Source organism: Myotis myotis, unplaced genomic scaffold (assembly GCF_014108235.1).
Source record: "Myotis myotis isolate mMyoMyo1 unplaced genomic scaffold, mMyoMyo1.p scaffold_m19_p_6, whole genome shotgun sequence".
NCBI lineage: Eukaryota > Metazoa > Chordata > Mammalia > Chiroptera > Vespertilionidae > Myotis > Myotis myotis.
This window is the reverse complement of record NW_023416368.1, coordinates 78,783,068-78,803,415: the sequence shown is the minus strand read 5'-3', so window position 1 is coordinate 78,803,415 and position 20,348 is coordinate 78,783,068. Positions and strand designations below refer to the sequence as shown.

General features: G+C 56.4%; 1 protein-coding gene across 2 annotated transcripts; it reads left to right on the top strand.

Annotated features, from left to right (window-relative positions):
* Positions 1 to 132: 132 nt before the first annotated feature.
* BTBD2 (BTB domain containing 2) lies at positions 133 to 19,244 on the top strand. 2 transcript variants are annotated; one of them, XM_036313383.1, is made up of 9 exons: positions 133 to 519; positions 11,584 to 11,703; positions 12,819 to 12,975; positions 13,899 to 14,004; positions 14,288 to 14,485; positions 16,453 to 16,645; positions 16,902 to 16,989; positions 17,377 to 17,523; positions 18,185 to 19,244. In XM_036313383.1, exons 1-9 carry the CDS (start codon positions 149 to 151, stop codon positions 18,344 to 18,346), a joined length of 1,542 nt encoding a protein of 513 aa, XP_036169276.1. In that variant the 5' UTR covers positions 133 to 148; the 3' UTR covers positions 18,347 to 19,244. The 2 variants fall into 2 exon arrangements, with proteins under 2 accessions (XP_036169276.1, XP_036169277.1); XM_036313384.1 differs by lacking the exons at positions 16,453 to 16,645; positions 16,902 to 16,989; positions 17,377 to 17,523; positions 18,185 to 19,244 and adding an exon at positions 14,583 to 15,621.
* The last annotated feature ends 1,104 nt before the right edge of the window (positions 19,245 to 20,348 follow it).

The following is a 20,348-nucleotide window of genomic DNA, read 5'->3' as shown; positions in this document are numbered from 1 at the left end:
GGTCTGCGCTCCGGGGTCTGCAGGACCGGATGTGGACCGTCCCCGACTGGTCCCGCCCGCCCCACCCCCTCTCCTCGCCCCGCCCCCTCCCGCGCCGGCCCCGCCAGACAGGCCCGCCCCGCCCGCCCCGCGGCGCCGCACCGACAAGATGGCGGCGGGTGGGAGCGGCGGCCGCGCGTCGTGCCCGCCGGGGGGTGTCGGGGCGGGCGCGGGGGGCGGCCCGGGTCCCAGCGCCAACGCCGCCCCCGCCCCCGGCAACGCGGCCGCCGCCGCCGCCTCGGCCCCCGCCGCCCCCGGGGCGCCCCCTCCGGGCGCGGGGCCGGGCGCGCAGGCCGTGGCGGGCGGGGAGCGGGCGGCCGAGGAGCCGGCGGCGCTGCTGCGCGAGCCGGTGTACAACTGGCAGGCCAGCAAGCCCACGGTGCAGGAGCGCTTCGCCTTCCTCTTCAACAACGAGGTGCTGTGCGACGTGCACTTCCTGGTGGGCAAGGGGCTCGGCGCGCAGCGCATCCCGGCGCACAGGTGGGCCGCCCGGGGCCGCCCCGCCCCGCCCCCGCCCCCGCCCCCGGCCCGGACCCCCTCCCGGGACAGCACCCCGGGGCCGCCCCGACCCCGCACCCGGCCCGGACCCCCCTCCCGGGAGCGCCATCCCGGACCCGACACCCGCAGCGTCATCTCCGGGAGCGCGGGGCCGCCGTCCGGCCCCTGCCATCCCAGCATCCGCCCTCCCCGAGACCCCGAGGCCCCCCAGCGGGACCCAGGACCCTGCGAGGACCCGTCACTCTCTCGGGCCCCCCAGGACCCGGCCCCCTACCTCCCCCGGGCCGCGTCAATCCCGGGCCCTGCGATCCTGCCAGCCCCCATCCCCCGGCCTCCAGGCAGCAGCCGTTCCCGGGCCCCAGGATGCCCGTCCCCCCCTCCCCCGCTCCGCGTCCATCGAAGATCCCGCACCCGCGGCCCTGGCCCTGGCATCCTGTCCCCCGTGACCTCCTCCGCCCAGCGCCCCATCCTCTCCGTCTGTGCCCCCCAGAACTCCACCAGACTCGGAACCACATAGCCCCTCCCAGGCCCCCGCCTCACCCCCTCCCCGGCTGTGACCCCTCAGCCTCTGCCCCCCCCCCCCCAAGTCCCTGACCCCTTCCAGCCCTCTGACCCAGTCCCTGACTTCCCCAGCCCCTGCACCCACCCCCAGGTCTCCCCTCTGGAAAAGGGGGCGTTGTTGGTCTAGGCCCCATCCTTCCGCTAGTTTCCGGGGTGCAGCCCCCAGACCCTGGGCTGGGTGGGCTGATGTTAGACACCATTCTGCCCACTCCTGGCCCCTCTGATCCTGATCCCCATTGCACCCCAGGACCTCAGTGGGGAAGGCTGGGGGGTCTCTCCCGGGGAGGCGGGTGGGGGCTTCCCTGCCTCTCCTCTGGCAGCTCCCCCAACCTGCTGCGAGGGTCCTCCCACCTCCGGGACCTGTGACGGTTACCCTGCGCCTTTGAGAGTCCTCCTGGCTTCATGGCTGTTCATATATAATTGGGCCTGGATTCCTGTCCTCGAAGGTTCAGGCCTGTGGTCGGGTCCCCAGGACCCCCCATGGCTCCGCCCTCCCTGCCATCCTCTCCCTGTCATCCGTGTGGGCGGCCCTTCCAGACCCCTGGCCTTCCTCAGGCCTCTGGCCCCTAAATGCTCCTCCCTCCAGTCCCCGCGCCGGCCCACCCGACCCCTGACGACCCCTGAGGAGGCCTGGGGATGGGCTGCTCAGTGCGGCTGGGAGCCCTGCCTGTGAGGGAACCTCAGGGTTTTTGCTGGAGGGACTGGGGGACCTTGGGACAGGCGCTTAGTTGTGCTGGAAGGTCCATTGGCTGGTGGCAAAATGGGGACAAAAGGTTGGGCCTGAGGAGCCCTGGAGGGAAGCAGGAGAGGGGCTGCTGGCCCAGCCTGGGCTCTGGTGGGAGATGGAGGACAGCTGAAGGACAGGTGTGACACTTCGTGAGGATTTCTGAGAGCAGGAGGAGGCACGGCCTGGGGTGATGACAGGCTGACCTGCTCCAGGGTAGCCACCCCTGAGCACTGGTGCTGAGCGGGGGTGGGGGGCGGAGGGGGGAGGGAGGGCTCCTGACTCAGGGAGGTGAGGCCTGGAGCCCAGAGGAGCTGGGCAAGAGGGAGGCCACGCGAGGCCTACGCAGGGGGAGCGAGGGGCCGTGGGCTGCAGTGGCCGAGTCTGCTTTGGCGGGTAGAATGGGGGCAGCAGAAGTGGATGCAAAGGGTTCATCTCTGGGGGAGGCACAGTCCTGTGATGTGCTGAGGAGGTGACTTGGCAGTTGAGGGAGAGTGGGGACCATGGCGGGGTCCCCTGGACTCCTGGCTTGCGCGTCCTGTCCCAGAGGAGGACAGGCGTGGAGTGGCACCTTGTGTTGGAGGGACTGTGACACCCGGGAGAGCTGGCCAGAGGCTGTGTGACCAGCTGTGCCTGGGGGGTGGGGGGGGGCGCGGTCTGTGATGTGCAGGGCTCCATGATGATGGGAGTGGGTGGGTCATGTGGACAGAGCAGGAGGGGTGCTTAGGAATGACAGCAGAGAGCCGTCCTGAAAGTGGGGTGCAGGCTCTTCTGGTGTGGGGGTGCATGCCTGCATCCCGACGTTCACCATCAGACTGGCCTACCCCCTGGATTTGTCACTTTCTCATGCCAGTAGCCTCCCGAGTGCCATGCCGCCCAGGCTCTCTGCCTGGCTTCCCTGGCACCCATGCCAGTCCCCCCGGGGCCTGAAAGCTCCCTGACCCTGTGTACTTGAAGTCTGGATGGCACTTTTCTTGTCCTATTGCCCCGGCGTTGATGCCCTGCTCGATGGGTTCCCCAATGGAAGGTTCTAGTTCTTTTTCTTTTTAGTCTTTGGTTTATTATTTCATACAACGTGTTAAAATGTTATCTGCCGTGTCAGGTGGATGACGGCCCAGTGAGTGACCCTGGGTTCACTGTGCCTCAGTTTCCCTACCTGTGAACTGGGACCGACCACTCAGATGCCTGTGTCCTGGGCTGCTGGGAGGATTGACTCTGCGACCCAACCATGTGCTTGTCACAGTGGCCCGTGGCTCCTCTAAGGCAGCGGTCGCCAGCCTTTCGGACCTCACGGATCACCCGCGTTCCTCGGACCGCCGCTTTGGTGACCGCCGCTCTAAAGGATCCGGGGCCTTAGATGAAGGCAGGGGCATGACCCAGTGTAGAGTTAGCGTCCTGGCGGCCACACTGATGGAGAGCGACCACCGAGCACGTGGAGTGAGCCCGGAGAATGGTCTGGAGAGTTCTGGTCGTGTGGGGGGCATCCTCCGGCTGGGCCTCGTCCCACCCTCCTGAGCGGCCGGCGTTGGGGACCTGACGTAAAGAATCTAGTGGAGCCCTGGCTGGTGTGACTTGGTTTGGCATCATCCCGGACACCAAAAGGTTCCCGGTTCAATTCCCAGTCAAGGCACATGCTCAGGTTGCAGGCTCGGTCCCTGGTAGGGAGCGTGCAGGAGGCAGCTGGTGGATGTCTCTCTCGTTTCCTCTCCCTTTCTAAAAAATCTTAAAAAAAAAAAAAAGAATTGAGTGGAAAGTGGACCCTTCCTCAGCCAGGCGGTCAAGGGTCCATCGCGGGGTGATGTTTGTTGTATGTGTGTCAGGGACCCCCAGGGGATATGATGAGAAGGGCGCCTCACCTGGGTGTGCTTTCCCCCCAAAACTGTAGCCCTGATACAGCGGGCTTCGTGGTGGACCCTCCAGAAGATATGTTCACATCCTAATTCCCAGAACCAGTAATTGGGACCTTATTTAGAAAAGGAACTTTGCAGATGTGAGTAAGTTAGGGTCTCAGGATGAGCTCCTGGCCCCGGAGGGCCCTAACCTCAGTGACAACGCCCTGAGGAGAGGCAGCAGGCGGCCCTGTGGGGACAGCGGCAGAGACGGGGAAGTGGCCATAGGCCCAGGGACACCGGAGCCCCCAGAAGCTGGCAGAGGCAGGATGGGACCCTCCTGGGGCCCCTGGAGGGATCGTCGCCCTGTGACACCTTGAGTCTGGAAGTCTGGCCTGCGCACTGGGAGAGGAATCCCAGTTCGCAGCACTTTGGGCAGCAGCCCCAGGGAGCCAGGCTCTTCTAATTAGGAGGAAACACACAGCAAGCCCCGCTGGGAGGCCCTGCTGGGAGGCCTGCAGGACTCGGCCCTTGCTCCTCCAGCTGCCCAGGGCGTGAAGACCCGGGGGAGCCTGGGCAGCCCAAGGGGCAACTCCCTGCCACATGGGATCCTGGAAGGGGTTCTGGGGCAGAACATTGGTGCTGGAACTGGTGACTTGGGGACAAAGCTGAGGTGAACTTTAAAAAGCAGTAAGGGCTTGTATGGCTCCATGGCTGAGTGTTGACCTATGAACCAGGAGGTCACGATTCAATTCCCAGTCAGGGCACATGCCCAGGATGTGGGCTCAATACCCAGTGTGGGACATGCAGGAGGCAGCCAATCCATCTATGAGCCTTTCATCATTGATATTTTTCTCTCCCTCTTCCTGTCTGAAATCAATAAAAATATGTTTTGAAAAATAATAAAAAAATAAAAAGCAGTAAGAGGGACTAATTTTAAGGTGTGGACTGGCCCACCAGCTCCCAGGTCCCAGCTTAGGGTGGTCATGGCTGGGGTTCAGATTGGCCCCTGAACTCTGGGTGCAGTTGGGCCTGGGGCCCTGGTACGGTGGTTGGCATTTGTGACAGTGGAACGGGCTGGCCCTGGCCCTGGATAAGCTCATGTCCTGTCTCCTGCTCTGCTTAGCTTTGTAGCCCTTACCCCATCACCCCATGTTGTGCTTTTTTTCTTTTTTTTTTTAATTAAATCTTTATTGTTCAGATTATTACATTTGTTCCTCTTTTTTCCCCCCATAACTCCCCTCCTCCCAGCTCCCGCCCCACCCTCCGCCCTCACTCCCCACCCATTGTCCTCATCCATAGGTGCACGATTTTTGTCCAGTCTCTTCCTGCATCTCCCACACCCCTCCCCCCCCCCCCCCAAGAATAGTCAGTCCATTCCCTTTCTATGTCCCTGATTCTATTATGATCACCAGATTATTTATTCACTTGATTCTTAGATTCACTTGTTGATAGATGCATGTTTGTTGTTCATAATTTGTATCTTTACCTTTTTCTTCTTCTTCCTCTTCTTAAAGGATACCTTTCAGCATTTCATATAATACTGGCTTGGTGGTGATGAACTCCTTTAGCTTTTCCTTATCTGTGACACTCTTTATCTGACCTTCTAGTCTGAATGATAGCTTTGCTGGATAAAGTAATCTTGGTTGTGGGTTCTTGGTATTCATCACTTTGAATATTTCTTGCCACTCCCTTCTGGCCTGCAAAGTTTCTGTTGAGAAATCAGCTGACAGTCGTATGGGTATTCCCTTGTAGGTAACTGAGTTTCTTTCTCTTGCTGCTTTTAAGATTCTCTCTTTGTCTTTTGCTCTTGGCATTTTAATTATGATGTGTCTTGGTGTGGTCCTCTTTGGATTCCTTTTGTTTGGGGTTCTCTGCGCTTCCTGGACTTGTAAGTCTATTTCTTTCACCAGGTGGGGGAAGTTTTCTGTCATTATTTCTTCAAAGAGGTTTTCAATATCTTGCTCTCACTCATCTTCTGGCACCCCTATAATTCTGATGTTGGTACGCTTGAAGCTGTTCCAGAGGCTCCTTACACTATCTTCGTATTTTCGGATTCTTTTTTCATTTTGCTTTTCTGGTTGGGTGTTTTTTGCTTCTTCGCATTTCAAATCTTTGCCTTGATTCTTGCGCTCCTCTGGTCTGCTGTTGGGAGTCTGTATAGTATTCGTTATTTCAGTCCGTGTATGCTTAATTTCTAGTTGGTTCTTTATCATAACATCGAGGGTCTCATTAGATTTCTTGAGGATCTCACTACATTTATCGGCGGCTTCTAGACAGTTCTTAAGAGACCTTAAAAGTGTGGTTCTGAACTCAATATCCTCCATTGACAGTTTTGTCCTGTTTCTTTGTCTCCGCATTTTTTATGCTTTCTTGGTGCACCCCCTAGTGGTCTTTGTGCACAGTCTTGTTGTAGTTAAGCCTTGATTGTTGTCGGCAAAACCGGGGGTGATTTGACCGCCAGGCTAACTGGCTATGAGAGTCCACTGTGTCTGCAGTGGGAGAGCTTTTGTGCTGGATCTCTAGGGCGGTGCTAATCTAGCGTTTGCCTGAGGCTATCCGGCAAATGGCTCTGCGCAGGGCTTGGGCGGGGCGGGTCCCCGGGGATCTACAGGGCAGGCCGGAGCAAGTAGTTATGGCTGCTCTCAGTTCCGTCCCTAGGGGCTCTGCCTCACAGAGTCCCAGCAACCGCTGCAAACCTCGGAGAGAAAGCTGCCTTCGAGTTCCGACTGAAGCCAGATAGTCCCGCTTCTCCCGTTTAAGTCTGGGTCCCTAGAGACTCGCCTGGATCTGGAGCTCAGAGTCTGAAACTCCCTCCCGATTGAAAACAACAACCGCGTCCTCCGCCTCCAGCCTGCTCCGCGTGCACTCCGCACCTTAGTATTTCACTTCAGCACTGCGCCTCCTCTGAGTCTGGGTATGATATTCTCTTTCCTCCTAGTTGTAGAATTTCCACTCAGCCAGCCTTCCTGTGGTTCTGGATGATGTCCGTTCCGTCCTTTAGTTGTTTTTTGAAGTGGTTGTTCGAGGCAGCAATCTCCGGTGTTAACCTATGCCGCCATCTTGGTTTCTCCTGTGCTTTTTTTTCTCATAGCTCTTTTTTCTTCTAACTTTCCAAAGCTTGAAGTCTATATTATGTTGTCCTTGGCTTTCTGTGAGCAAGGCTTTGCCTGTCTCCTTCTGTTCTGCATCCCAAGTGCCCAGGAGAATGGTTGGCATACAGTAGGTATTCAATAAATACATGTAGGCCCTACCTGCCAGAATAAAATGTGTAATTCTCTCTCAGGACTTGCTCTGAGGAAATAGTGGCTGTTTTCAGGGTAGCACATTCGTGGACATACTAATCTGGTGGTCCCACAAAATTAACCTGATGGCAAATGTAGCCACGCCAAGGAGTTTATTTATTTATTTATAATCTATTTTTATTTATTTCAGAGAGAGATGGAAACATCAATGATAAGAGGAAATCATTGATTGGCTGCCTCCTGCACGCCCCCCTACTGGGGACAGAGCCTGCAACCCGGGCATGTGCCCTTGACCAGAATTGAACCCCGTACCCTTCAGTCTGCAGGCTGACACTCTATCCACTGAGACAAACCAGCTAGGGCCATACCAAGGAATTTAGAATGTGTCTGGGGTTTCTTTCGTGGCATTGATTGGCTTCTGTGTTCTCAGTCCAGTGATGCCTTTTTCTACGACAGTGGCTCCATGGTGTGGTTTGAGAATGCTGAGGAAGTTCTTCCCGATTTTATTTTGTGTCAAGACTTTTCCAGCTGGTCCAGTATATGGGCTCTTCCAGAATCAGTCACCCACCGGTTCATCCCTTCAGCCCACAGCCACTGAAGCATGACGCTAACAGAAAAAGTCTCTGCCCTGTGGAATGCACCTTCTAGCACAGCAGCAGCAGACATATGGAAAGAGCCAGATAGTAAATGTTTTTGGTGGGATGCATGATCTCCATCCCAATTGCTTAATTCTGCCTTCACAACGCAAAAAGAATAACACATAAATGAATGAACATGGCTATGTTCCAATAAAACTTTATTTACAAAAGCAAGTGGAGGGCCGAGTTTGCTGGCCCTTGGTCTAGTTGTCCCTTAATTATCTTGAGAATCGTCAAGTGCTGAAGCAATTTAGTGGGGAATTGGTCTGGGTTGGGGAGAACTAATAGTTAAACTATGGAGTATATCTGGGGATATGATATCTTTCTCCATTTATTCAGGGGTCCTTACAGAAATTTTGTCGTGCCCTATCTGGTTTGACTCAGTGGATAGAGTGTCAGCCTGTGGACTGAAGTGTCCCAGGTTTGATTCCGGTCAAGGACACATGCCCGGGTTGCGGGCTCGATCCTCAGTGGGGAGCCTGCAGGAAGCAGCCAATCAATGATTCTCTCATCATTGATGTTTCTATCTCGCCCTCTCCCTCTCTGAAATCAATAAAAGTATATTAAAAAACAGTACTATATTAAAAATTTTTTTTGTCGTTTTCATCATTGTATAGCTTTTCCACATTTATTGCTGAGTGTTTGCTTAGGTGTTTTGTTTTTATTTCTCTGTTATGAATAATTTTTTCTCTATTATGTTTTTCTACCTGATTATTGCTGGGAAGCTTTAGATTTTAGGGCATATTTATTTTTATGTGATTTGAATGATTTCTTTCCAAACTCTCTTGGTGTTCTTAATTGTTTAGGGAACTTTGGACTGGCCCTATACATTAGATTTTTCCGTGCCAAGGGGAATATTCTAGATCTATGCTCTCCGGGACTAGTCACAGGTGGCTCCTGCGTACTTGTAATGTGGCTGTCGCAGTCCATGAATGGAACCTTTTATTTACTTTAATTTTAATTTAAACTTAAATAGCCTTGTGTGGCCAGTAGAAAACATTGGCAGTGCAGGCTTAGAGTTTTAAAATATAGAATAATTTTTATGGGCAAATCGTTTCTCACCTTTTCGTATTTCTGCCTCTTATATTTTTCGGTTCTTACTGCACTTCGGACCCCAGGGTGTTGCTCCATCACAGGGGTGACAGCAAAGCAGTCTCGGTGATTTTCAGTTACATGTGAGCCCCAAGATTGGTTTCCCACAAATTCTCGTTAACAAGGTCCGGAACCTTCTTTCTATTCATTTGCTCAGTTTTCAGGAATTGTGGGTGTGGGTTATTATCAAGTGTTTTGCTGGATTTGGGTTATTTGATCTGATGACTGTGTCGAAAGTTTATATGATTGTCAACTGTCACAGCCCAGCTTTAGAGCACCTGTCCCCCCAAAAGGTTCCCACTCCCATCCCGAGCCCAGGCAGCTGCTGACCCCTCTGCTTTCCGTCTCTGGTTTTGCTCTTTTAGCGGAATGCTGTTGAGATTCGTCCAGGCCGTCGTGTGTCTCAGGGACTCATTTCTTTTTCTTGCTAAAGTAGAATGACTTCCTCCTGCCGAACGCCTGTGTGGCGGGACCATCGTTTGTCCATCCCCAGTGCGGGGTGTGAGCTGCTTCAGGGTTTCACCGTCAGGAACACGCTGCCGTGAACCCCGTGCCCAGATCTGTGCGGAGATACAGCTCCTCTTCTCTTAGGCAAATGCCGGGGTGGACAGACGCATCACAGGCTAACGCTTACCTTTGACCTTGTAAGAGGCCACCTTTCCAAGCAGCCACACCATCGCCCGCCCTGCAGGGCCGGGGGCTCCGTGGGGCCCTGTGCCGGTGGGCGAGTTTCCAGAGCAGCGTGTGCGTGCGGTGGTGGTATTTCCAAAATCCTGCTAGAACCCCCGTGGGGCCATCTGAGCTGGGCTTCTCTTGGACGGAACATTTTATCTTTCTTCATGAGTCAGTTTACAGTTGTCTTTCCAGGAAATAGTTGTCTTAATTGGTTGCCATGAAGTTGTTTAAAATCCTTTCCTTTTGGGTCCGCAGTGACGGTCCCTCTTTGTTCCTGAGTTTGGTAACGTGTGTCACACTTTTCTTTCTTGGCCAGTGCAACTCAAGTTTTAGTCATTGATTTCTCTTCAAAGAACAACAATTTTGGTTTTCTTCATTTTCCCATTTACTTTCCTTAATCCCTGCTCCCACTTTTATTGATTCCTTCTTTTATGAAATGTTTTAAAAATATTTGTATTGATTTCAGAGAAGAAGGGAGAGGGAGAGAGAATCATTGATCGGCTGCCCCCCCCCCCCCCCCCCCAGGATCAAGCCCGCACCCCCCAGGCATGTGCCCTGACCGGGAATCGAACTGTGACCTGGTTCATGGATTGACACTCAACCACTGAGCCACGCCGGCCAGGTGCTCTTTCTCCTTTGAGCACTGTTTCTGCTTTGTGTGCTGTGGGACTCTGTTACTTGGTGTGTGCGTTTGTAATCGTTACCTGGTCCTGGTGGCTGCCCCAGTTCACGTGAACTGCTCCTCGTCTTCATGTCCTTTCTGTCTGATGTTAAGGCAGCCCCACCAGCTCTCCCGGTTTCCGTTCACTGGAATGTCTTTTCCATCTTTCTGTTTCATCCCCTTTGTGTCTTTGGATGTTAAGCAGTGATGTGTGTCCTCGGTGTGTCATATCAGGAGGCTCCTGATGTCTGTTTGTCCCATCTCACGTGATGTGAGCTTGAGACAGACAGTGGGAGAGAAGAGCCAGCATCCTGCCCCAGGTTGGTCTAAGGCAGGGTTTGGCCCGGTCTATGGGAGGGCGACCCAGGCACCGAGCAGAGGCCCTGTGATGTCTGCGGACTTTGGATGTTTCTGACTGGGGTGGCTGCTCAGAGCCCAGCATTTGCCACAGCGGAGATCCTGGGAAGGGGCCTGATGCAGGAGCTTTGCAGAGCTGGAGATGGGCGCTCTGCAGTGAGCCGGCCGCCAGCTCTGGCTCCGGAGTGGTCTCTGCTTCCCTGGGGAGAGGCTGTCATGGGCTGGGACCTGGGGACAGAGGATGGACAGCACAGAGTGGGTGGCACTGTCCTCAGTTGGTCTCACACCCATATCCTCTGGCCCCGTGGATGGGTCCTATGAGGGTTCACAGTTGGCTGGAGGGCAGGCTGGGTCCTCACAGCTGAAGACCCAGGCAGGAGGCTGGAGTGGGTGAGTCCTCTCAGCAGCATTTACAGGTCTCACAGCCGCTGCCGCCTGTGCTCCTGCCATTCCCGTGACCTCGACGCCCTGCCCCACCCACGCAGCGAGCTCAGTTGTCCCTGCCAGGCCTTTCCTGACCCTCACTCCCCTCACTGCCCTGCGTTCTTCTCCTTTCTAGTTCACTATCAGGCCGTCTGCGCCCTTGACCTGTGTCTGCCTTCTTCCAAGGAGGCGGGGGCCCTGGTGCCCAACACCTGAGCACAGGGGAGATGTGTGAATAAGCGAGTGAGAGTGAATGAATGAGTGAGTGCATGTGTGCGTAACTGAGCGAGTGGGTGACCGAGTGAATGGATGAATGGAGGAGGGAGCTGGCAGAGGCATTAAGCCGTCTGCCCTGGGGGACGTGATTTCACCCCCTGTTGCTATTGGTCCATCGAATGCCCCTCTTGCTCTGCAATGCCTTTCTTCTGGAAGCATCTGCCACCAGGATGCTCTGGGCATGGTGTCTGTTTGTGTGGGGTGAGCCTCTGGTCCAGCATCCCGCCTCAGGTTAGTCTAAGGCAGGGTTTCGCCGGGTGCTATGGGAGGGCGACCCAGGCACCGAGCAGAGGCCGGGAGGTGCGATGTGGGACCGGCTCTGTGATGTCTGCGGACTTGGGAGGCTTCTGAGTGGGGTGGCTGCTCAGAGCCCAGCATTTGCCTGGAGATCCTGGGAAGGGGTCTGATACAGGAGCCTTGCAGACCTGGAGATAACACCTCATGGGGAGAGTCTGGTGGGGACACTTGCCTTACATATCCCCACCCCTCCTTTCCATAGCCCCAGCTGGGGTGACAGGGTTAGGTGGGCCACACGGAGGGTAACCAGGTCTGCTCTTCACTCTAGGTTTGTGCTGGCCGTGGGCAGTGCTGTCTTTGATGCCATGTTCAATGGGGGCATGGCTACTACGTCCACCGAGATTGAACTGCCCGACGTGGAGCCGGCTGCCTTCCTGGCGCTACTCAAGTAAGACTTTCTGATGCTTCTCAACTGAGGGGACAGAATGGACAGCCTGATGGTTTAAAATGTCAGAAAACAGCCTGGCGGGTGTGGTTCAGCTGTTGAGCATCGACCCAGGAAACGAGGTCATGGGCTCGATTTCCGGTCAGGGCTCGATCCCCAGTAGGCGGCATGCAGGATGGCAGCCGATCAATGATTCTCTCTCATCATTGATGTCCCTCGCTCCCTCCCTCCCCCTTCCTCTCTGAAATCAATAAAAATATATTTACAAAAATAAGTAGAGATATTCATAAAAAAAAACAAAAAACAAAAGCAGGTGACAGGTTGCAGTTTGCCAAACCCTGCCTGAGGGTTGACTGTCCTGTCTCTCCATCTGTCTCTCTCTCTCGGTTTGGATGAATACTGCCCAGCGGCCTGAGAGGATTGGCACCGCCACTGTTGGTGTGAGGGGCTCGCTGGTCCTTGGGTCTGTCCCCTCTGCACTGCTGACATTGGGGTGGGCCACTCTGAGGGAGGCCATCCTGGGTGCCATGGGGTACTGACAGCCTCCCTGCCTCCTGGGGTGCAGGTCTTCACCCCATGGGCCCCAGCTGCTAGGCTGTGTTTGGGCTCCATTTTGCACGCACACCTGCCATGTACAGGACTCTGATGTCTCCATGGCCTCACCGTTTTATTTTTGTCGACCTTCACTTCTGACCTACATTTAGTTGGGCCAATGGCAGGTGGTCCTAGTGTCCACGAGAGTCTGTGATTTGTCCAGACCTCATTGAGCTGTGCTGTCAGGCCAGCTGTACAGGTTGGGTGATGTGGAGATGTCCCTGTGTCCCCGCCAAACCCGTGCTGGCCTTCAGCCCTGGTGTCCCGTATGGGAAAGGCACAGGCCTGCGGTAGACGTGTTCCCGTGTGGGCGTGCGGATGGTTTAGCTTCTCGCTGGTTCTCACTGGTAATGGCTTTTGCTGGGTCATGTCTTCAGGTTGGAGGGCAGCAGATACTGGTTCTGGAAGGTCCCTCGGGGCCAGCCCAGCCGGCTGGAGGCCGGTTGGAGGCTCTTGCAGGGGGGCTGACGGCACCAGGGTCCCTAGGGCCCTGCCTTATGACCACCCACATCCCCCCCTCCCAGGTTTCTCTACTCGGATGAGGTTCAGATTGGGCCCGAGACGGTGATGACCACACTGTACACCGCCAAGAAGTATGCAGTGCCTGCCCTGGAGGCCCACTGCGTGGAGTTCCTGAAGAAGAACCTCCGGGCGGATAATGCCTTCATGCTGCTGACGCAGGTGCAGGAGCCTGGCTGGGGCACAGGTGGGGTGGGTGGACGTCTGAGGTCTTGATGCCCTGGGAGTGCCCCATCCCTTTGCCTTGGGGGCCTCCTGAGTTTTCTAGGTGAGTTTCTCGGTGCCTTGGCAGCCTGTTGGCAGGCAGGGCTCCCACTAGCTTTGCCCTCTTCAGGGACTCAGGTGAGGGGAGGAAGGCGTTCATGTTTTTTTGAGAAGGACCCTTTCGGGCTCTGTGCAGTCAGCTGGCTCTGGTGGGCTGATGGGGCTGTAGGGGACCAGGAGGCCTGGGCACAGGAGAGCATGGGGTGCGGGGGGTGCCCTCTCTGTGGTGAGTCACAGACAAATTAGATTGCAAATCCCTTGCTGAGGTGGCACCTGGGCCCGGGCCCTGACCAGCTACTCAATGAGTCGCTCTGAACTGCCAGGGTCGGAACTGTGGTGTGGGGCCTACTCCCAGGCATCTGCTGAGATGTGGGCCATGTGGAGTGTCTTCACCAGGCCTGGGCGGAGAACCGGTTAGACAGGGGTTAGCTTCCTGGGCAGAAGTGGTCAGAATCTTCTCTCCTCCCTGGCCCCCTGCCCTGTGTACCATTCCTGGTGGAACAATCTCAGATGGGCAGGGGCACAGCGCTTTTGTGTGGTCCTCTCCCCGGGGCCCACCTCCCTGGGGTCAGCCCTGTCTGCTGCCTCTGCCTTCATCCCTGAACCACTACCGGCCCAGCAGGGTCCTTACTTCACTGGACCCTCCACCCAGGCAGTGGTTACATAAGTCTGTAAACTTGGAAAACATCTCCCGGCCTCTGGGGTTGACACTGTGCGGGCACCCAGGCCCCTAAGACTTGAAATTTGTGACAAGTTTTGAACCAGGAAATCTGTCTTGGATCCTGTGTCGGGGCTGGCTGTTGAAGTGCTGTCCCTCGTAGGCCCGGCTGTTTGACGAACCGCAGCTTGCCAGCCTGTGCCTGGAGAACATCGACAAAAACACGGCTGACGCCATCACCGCAGAGGGCTTCACGGATATTGACCTGGGTAAGGCCTGTGGGCACCTGGGAGAGGTCACCTGATCTCCTGGGCTCCACCCTCTGAAGGCAGGGTGGCACTCCCCCTGCAGAGGCCCAGGTGGTGCGGGCCAGAGGGCTTCTGCCGGGTCCACCCCACTCTGCTGCTGTCAGTGACAGGATGGTGGATGGGCGTGGCCACGAGCCGGTGAAAGCTCAGTCACCAGCATAAGCAGAGGCTGTGCGGTGTGCCAACGACCCTCCCTGGCTGAGACCATGGCATCCATGTTGATGTGGCCCCCCTGTCCCCGCAGACACACTGGTGGCCGTCCTGGAGCGGGACACGCTGGGCATCCGTGAGGTGCGCCTGTTCAGCGCTGTTGTCCGCTGGTCTGAGGCCGAGTGTCAGCGTCAGCAGCTGCAGGTGACACCTGAGAATAAGCGGAAGGTTCTGGGCAAGGCGCTGGCCCTCATCCGCTTCCCACTGATGACCATCGAGGAGTTCGCTGCAGGTAACACTCAGGGGGAGCAGGAGCAGCTCCGGAGGGGTGTGACCTCCCAGGACCCTGAATGTGACTCAGTTGCATGCCCCCCCGGGTCTGGCACCAGCCATATGTCGGCCCGAGAACCCCGCCAGGAACACAGTGTGGCCCTCTGTGCTAAGGACACGCTTCATGTTGATGGGAAGCTCGGACTGTTCACAAATGTATAAACACAGCACGACCCACAGATGTCATGCAGCCATCCCACATCTCGCTGTTTCCTTCCCGCTGTGTCTCCTGTGTCCACACACGTGTGTGAGTGTTCCGGCCACTGAGGGTCCCTGTCTTGGGCTCACATCCCGGGGGCGGGGCTCCAGCTTCCGTGTCCTTGACAAGCCTGGGAAATGGCCAGGGTTGTGGTGACCCTGCTGCAGGGCCTGGGGTCTGGGCTGATGTGGTGGCCTTGACTGTGCCTCCTACCCCATGTGGATGCCCACATCTTGGGGCCATTTGAGCAGCTGACTTGGAACCCCATCCCCCAGGACTGGGCCTCCCTGTAATGTCAGTCTCCTGGCTGGTGCCAGCCTTAGCCTTGGAGCCAAACAGGCCTAGAAGGTTCTGGATGGGGCTCTGTGATGCAGGCCTGTGGCCAGTGCATATTGGCCCCCATCCACTTGAGGCCAGGAGCACCCCCCAGTCATAACCACCACAGATGTCTTCGTACCTCGCCTGGTGTCCCCTGAGAGACCCCTGGTGCAGCACTGGACTGTCCCGTACCAAGACACCTCCCTCTAGACTGGCTTTCACCCCTAAAGCCACTCTCCTCGAGATCCCCCAGCCTAGCTGGCTGCCAGAGCCCCCAGGTCTCAGGCCCTGTGACAGGACCCACCTTCTGGAAGTGTCATTCCCTCGCCCCCCGCCCCCCAGCGTGAAAGCGCTGGGAATGACTGTCCTGTGTTTGAATTGGGCCTCTGGCCCTCTCCTTCTCGGTGGGCCCCACAGGCTCCGGCCCTTGTCCCTCTGTGTTTCAGAGAATCCCCGGCTTATGCTCCACTGGAAAACACAAGCAGACACTTGAATCCCCTCTGGCTGCATGGTGGAGGCTGGATGTATTTCTCTTTCTGCATTTCCTATGCAGAGATTAAAAACCAGTGGTCACCATTCTGCGTTCAGTCTTGTATCGTCCTTATTCACTGACCCGTAGGTGTGCGAGCCCGTTGTGAAGGTCTCTGTTATGTGTTGGGCTGTGGGAGCTGTGAGTGGTGCTGTGGCCAACCTTCTGCAGAAATGGATTCCGAGTTAGAAAATAAGTCATTCTTGTAGAGCTTGAGGCCTGAGTCCTGCCTTCTGACCTGGAGGTGGAAGAGCGATGAGCAGGGCATGTGTAAGGGTCCCAGGCCCTGGTTCCTGCCCCAGCCCTGCCTGTCCTTCTATGCATGTGGCCTCCATAGCTGCTGTCTGGATTCTCCCCTCCCCGCTCCCAGGCTGTCTAAGGCAGATCCTGTCACCTCCCTGTCTGTCAGCACTGCCTGGCCAGGATTCCCCAGACCAGTGGTCGCCAACCGGTGGTCCGTGAGGTCCGGAAGGTTGGCGACCGCTGCCCCAGACCACTTTTAGCTACTGATGGCTCTGAGTGTGGACAGGCAGGTGCCACCTGTTCTGTCAACGAGGGGTGGGCTTGAAGGGTGGCCTTGGTACAGGCAGGGAGACCTGGGCCATTTTTCCCAGTAAGCCAGCTAATCAAAGCATCAACCCCAGGTCGGCGTCAACCCCTCCCCAAGTGCCAGAGCAGAACAGTCCTATCTCAGGGCTGCCTGGACCCCTAACATTTTGCAGAAAATCCAACGTGACTTCTGAGGAGCTGTGGACTTGAGATGCCCATGCATTCCAGTGTCTTCTGTGTGCTGGGGTTCACCCCAGCCTTCCCTACCTTGTCCTTCCTCAACCTCAAGCCAGACCCCACCCCAGCCCGATCCACCTGCCCCCTGTGCCTGCAGGGCCTGCACAGTCAGGCATCCTTGTGGACCGCGAGGTGGTGAGCCTCTTCCTGCACTTCACCGTCAACCCCAAGCCCCGTGTGGACTTCATCGACCGGCCACGCTGCTGCCTCCGTGGGAAGGAGTGTAGCATCAACCGCTTCCAGCAGGTGGAAAGCCGCTGGGGCTACAGTGGCACAAGTGACCGCATCAGGTGGGTGTGGATGTGGGAATGGGTCGGCACTGGGCACAAGATGTTGGGTAGGGTTGCTGGGGATGGGATGAGGGAGCTGGTTGTCAGGAGTGAGGTAGTGAGCGTAGCCGCTGGGACCCCTAGGAAGGGGCTTTAGGAGTCAGCCCCACCATGGGAGGTCTTCAGACCCCAGCGCCGAGGTGGAGGCCCCTGTGCCTGTGTGCTCTGGCTGGTTGCTGCCCTCTGGTTGAGTTTAGCACCTGTTCCTGTCCCTCAGGTTCTCGGTCAACAAGCGCATCTTTGTGGTTGGCTTTGGACTATATGGCTCCATCCATGGGCCCACAGATTATCAAGTGAACATCCAGGTACCCACCAGCCCTAACCCCACCTCCAGATCTAGGCCCCACCCTACATCAGGTCCCACCTGATCCCACCCCAGGCCAGGCCCTGCCCCTTGTCCCACCCCAGTCCCACCCTTCCCATTGTGCCCCACCCGTCTCAGGACCCCCCTTCAGATCCCCATCTCTCCCCTGCTAGGGTCTGTGCCATGTCACACCCCATATGGAGGGAATGTCCTGGAGTCATTCCTTTGGAGGGGACTATGCCCCCACCCTATGGGTCACAGGCTGGATGAACCTTGTGCTGTCAGGCCTGGGGTGGCGTCTAGCCCTCCCTTACACCCATGTGGAGTCCCATGGTGGAGGCAGAGGGAGGGAGGCCTGGTGAGAAGTCTCTGGCTTCTGCCCTTGTAGATCATCCACACAGACAGCAACACGGTGCTGGGCCAGAATGACACGGGCTTCAGCTGCGACGGCTCCGCCAGCACTTTCCGAGTCATGTTCAAGGAGCCGGTGGAGGTGCTGCCCAACGTCAATTACACAGCCTGTGCCACGCTCAAGGTGTGTCTGACCCTGCCCTGCCCCACACAGAACCCCGACTCTGACCCCAACTCTGATCCCTATTCATTTTCTTTTTACTTCATCTGTCTTTTGTGTTTAATTTTTGAACGGCTTAGAATTCTAGTTTGGGTAGTACAATAGTCCCACCTTATCTGTGGTTTTAGTTGTCCAGGGTCCAAAATTATTAAGTGGAAAATTCCAAAAATAATTCATTTTAAATTGTGGTGTGCCGTTTTGAGTAACACAATGAAATCTCACTGCCCCATTTCGTCCTATCTAGGACCCTGACCCTGATATTGATCCCCAAATCTGATCCCTGAACCCTATCCAAGACCCTGACCCCAACATCTGAACCTGACTCTGATCCCCAAACCCTATCCAGGACCACAATTCTGTCCCACGTTGACCTTAATTTTGACCCCTGAGCCCTACCCTGGATTCTGCCATGACCTTCTACACTAACCTCAGCCTTGAAACCAGAATCTTCTCTCCAGGACCCTGAGCCCCCATTCACCTCGGATGGCATGGGGCTCAGAGGGGCTGGAGGACCTGCCACCCTGAGGGCCCACAGCAGACACTCTGGGGGGCTCTCCTGCCCTCTGCTCGGTGGCTGCCCGTCCTGGGGAGGGGTGTCCTGATCTCAATAGGCCCCACCCCACAGGGCCCGGACTCCCACTACGGCACCAAAGGCCTGCGCAAGGTGACCCACGAGTCGCCAACCACGGGGGCCAAGACATGCTTCACCTTCTGCTACGCGGCCGGGAACAACAACGGCACATCCGTGGAGGACGGCCAGATCCCAGAGGTGATCTTCTACACCTAGGCGCCCAGACCCCACGTGGGCGTGAGGTCAGCAGCTCGAAGCCGCCTGAGACCAGTGGACCACCCCGCCCCACACCAGCCCCGGCAGACTCCCCACACCGTGTCTACCCTTGGCCACGTTTCTGGGCGTCTCTGTGGTGGTGAGCATGGCTGCCTGTTCAGAGGAGCCAGGAGGCGGCCAGGCAGGCAGGGCTGTGAGACATCCCTCGGGACCGGGAGTGAGGGGAGCCCCTGGGTGTGGCATCCCACCCACCACCCCTGCAGCTCTGGGCTGCCTGGCGGTGGGACCATGTAGGCTGTCATTTTGTTTGTGTAACTGCACATGGCAATGCATCTTGATCCCCCTTTGTTCACCTGGTAGGAGTGAGGTGTGGGAGCGCCTCTCGTGCGTTTGATTGGGAGCTTCTGTTCCTTTCATTCTGGTCTGTTCACTGGGGCGCTCAGGCCACCCTGAGCTCGGGCCTCAGGATGCAGGCCTGAGCCCCAGGGGATAGGACCCTGGGGGTTTTGCACCCCTCAAGGTCCTACAGGTTAGCTTTCCTGCCAGGCTCCTCCCAGCCCTGCAGCTGAGGGCACAGGCCTCAGCAGGTCTGCTTGGGAGGGGCAGTGATATGGGCCAGCCACGTGGTCACGCCCCCCATTGGCTCATGGGGCCCAGGGGGCCCTGCCCATTTGCCCACCTGTACATACTGTCTCCCTACCCCATCCAACCCCCAAGTAAGCGCTCTGCCCAGAGGTGCTGGAGGGCGCAGCCCCTCCCCTTTACTCCCAGGTTCTCCCCATGTATTTCTGCCCATGATTCCTTCTGGAAACTGTGTTCTCCCTGAAGCCATGAAAGGTGTGCCCTCCTCACACCCCCCCCAAATGATTTTTTTAAATAAAGGAAAAGAAACACCTGCTTTGACCTGCTATGTTTCTTCCTCTCGGAGCTGGCAGGACCCTGTAGCTCTGAGCCCTGCACTGTGCTCTCTGTGGCTGTTCCCCCACTGTAAGAGGGGAGCCTGGGACCCCCACCTACATCTGAAATTGCTGCCTCCCAACAGTCCCCATCAGGAGGCATCCATAGTACAGGGGGACTCTGGGTAGGTTGGGGAGCCTCCCGGTGAATTCTGTCCTCTTCATGGAACCTCTGGGGCCTCGTGCTGCTGCTGCACAACCTCTGAGGTGGGTGAGCAGCATGGCCATGGCCACCAGCAGGGAAGGCCACACCGTGGAACTGAGCCCAGGTGGGGCACCTTGGGGCCTCCTGGCACTTTCCCAATGTCAGTAGGGACTCTGCCTCAGTGAGCTGTGCAAGGGTCTTATGGGCTCTGCCCCCCGGACCAAGCGTGTGGCAGGCACCGGAAGTATTCAGCTTTGTCCCCAGGCTGCACCTGTGTAGGGTCAGGTCACCTGACCTGGGCAGCTTCCGCCTGTCTCTCAGCTGTCACGACAATGTTCAGCATCCAAATTAAAATTACACAGCATGGCCCTAGCTGGTTTGGCTCAGTGGGTAGAGCATAATTTTCAGACCCTGCAGATTGAAGGGTACTGGGTTCGATGCCGGTCAAAGGCACATGCCTGGGTTTCGGGTTCGATCCCCAATAGGGGGTGTACAGGAGGCAACCGATCAATGATTCTCTCTCATCATTGATGTTTCTATTTCTCCCTCTCCCTTCCTCTCTGAAATCAATAATATATTTAAAAATGTTAATAAAAAATTAGAGAAAGAAAAAATAGAAAACAGGAACAAACTCAGGTATTTAAGAAATTGGAGTTATCAGAGAATGTATACATTCAAGACGGTGAAGGACATGAACAAAATAGATACACTAATGGAGAATTTCAACAGTTAGAATGTCTGCTTGACATTTTAGAACTGAAAAATGCAGTATCTGTGATGAAGAACCCAGTGGAAAGAGCAACAGAAGATAGGATTAGCCCTGACTGGAGTGGCACAGTGACAAGAGCGTCAGCCTGTGGACTGAAGGGTCCCAGGTTTGATTTTGGTCAAGGGCACATGC

Coding starts and splice junctions, on each gene's coding strand:
- BTBD2 (XM_036313383.1), top strand. CDS start 149: ATGGCGGCGGGTGGGAGCGGCGGCCGCGCGTCGTGCCCGCCGGGGGGT. Junction 12,976..13,898: donor CCTTCATGCTGCTGACGCAG/GTGCAGGAGCCT, acceptor TGTCCCTCGTAG/GCCCGGCTGTTTGACGAACC. Junction 16,646..16,901: donor GGCACAAGTGACCGCATCAG/GTGGGTGTGGAT, acceptor CCTGTCCCTCAG/GTTCTCGGTCAACAAGCGCA.